The 885-nt window shown below is 72.5% G+C and overlaps 1 protein-coding gene across 2 annotated transcripts in view; it reads left to right on the plus strand.

Annotated features, from left to right (window-relative positions):
- The first annotated feature begins 332 nt into the window (after positions 1-332).
- POC1B (POC1 centriolar protein B) overlaps positions 333-885 on the plus strand; it is a 97,907-nt gene continuing 97,354 nt past the window's right edge. Inside the window, exon 1 of one of the 2 annotated variants that reach the window (XM_040491262.1) lies at positions 333-453. In XM_040491262.1, coding sequence (XP_040347196.1) covers positions 439-453 — 15 coding nt within the window. In that variant the 5' untranslated portion in view covers positions 333-438. The remainder of the gene's footprint in view (positions 454-885) is intronic. The other variant, XM_040491260.1, reaches the window with a different exon arrangement.

The raw sequence follows: 885 nt of genomic DNA on the forward strand, positions 1-885 counted from the left end.
ACCCTCTTCAAATTCCTGGGCGCTGTCTCTTTAACGTGTAATCGAACTCCGATTGCATCGATCACAGACTCCTTGCCATCTCCCTCGCCTCGGTCTCCTTGCCACCGCGGTGACTGCCCTCTTTCACGGTTTCAAGCCGCGGGCAGTGCGAGTGTTAGTAAACGTTGGCTTTCGTGCGTTGTCACACCTGACCCTGGAGCGTCCCGCCTGCCTGCTGGCCTGGGCACGGTTTCCTCCGGCGCGGGCGCCGCCTCGGGGCTCGACTGGCCACGCCTGGAGCGCGGGGTTTGACTGGGTCGCCGTTGTTGTAGTGACCGGGAGGCGCCGCCGCTCTGGGCAGACGGTTCCGGGCGCCGCACGGTCCCCCCTTCCCGTCCCGTCCCCTTCCTTCCCCCGGTCCCCCCCGCCGGCTGGAGCCCGGCGCCGGCCGCTCCTCCCATGGCCTCCGCCCCGGTAAGGAGGGGCTGGGGGGCGCCTCCCCGGAGCTGGTGCCGCGGGGCCGCGCTAGCACCTGGCGGGAGGTGGAGGCAAGCGTCCGCAGCCGGGTGCTGAGCCGCTCGCCCCGCGCCCCCCGCCCCGGGGGCGTCCACGCCTCACTCTCCGCTCCGGGGGATCCCTGGATCCCGGGCCGGAGATCCTGGCGCTACCTGGCCGGATCCCGGGCGCTCCTCCCGGCGTCCCGGAGCTCGGGACGGAGCCCCGGCAGCCCCATGGCCCCCAGAATTCTCGGAGGGTTCCAGTGGAGCGCCTGCGTCAGAATCACCTGGCGGGTTTGCAAAAGCCCCGGAGCCGGGGCCCCGCCTCGCGCCGGTGGCTCCGGCGCCGGGGCCCGGGAACGTGCATTCCGATGAGCCGTCCCGGTGGCCCCGCGCGGGCGCCCGACTC

This window comes from Herpailurus yagouaroundi, unplaced genomic scaffold (genome assembly GCF_014898765.1).
Source record: "Herpailurus yagouaroundi ecotype Mexico unplaced genomic scaffold, PumYag 182, whole genome shotgun sequence".
Lineage (NCBI taxonomy): Eukaryota > Metazoa > Chordata > Mammalia > Carnivora > Felidae > Herpailurus > Herpailurus yagouaroundi.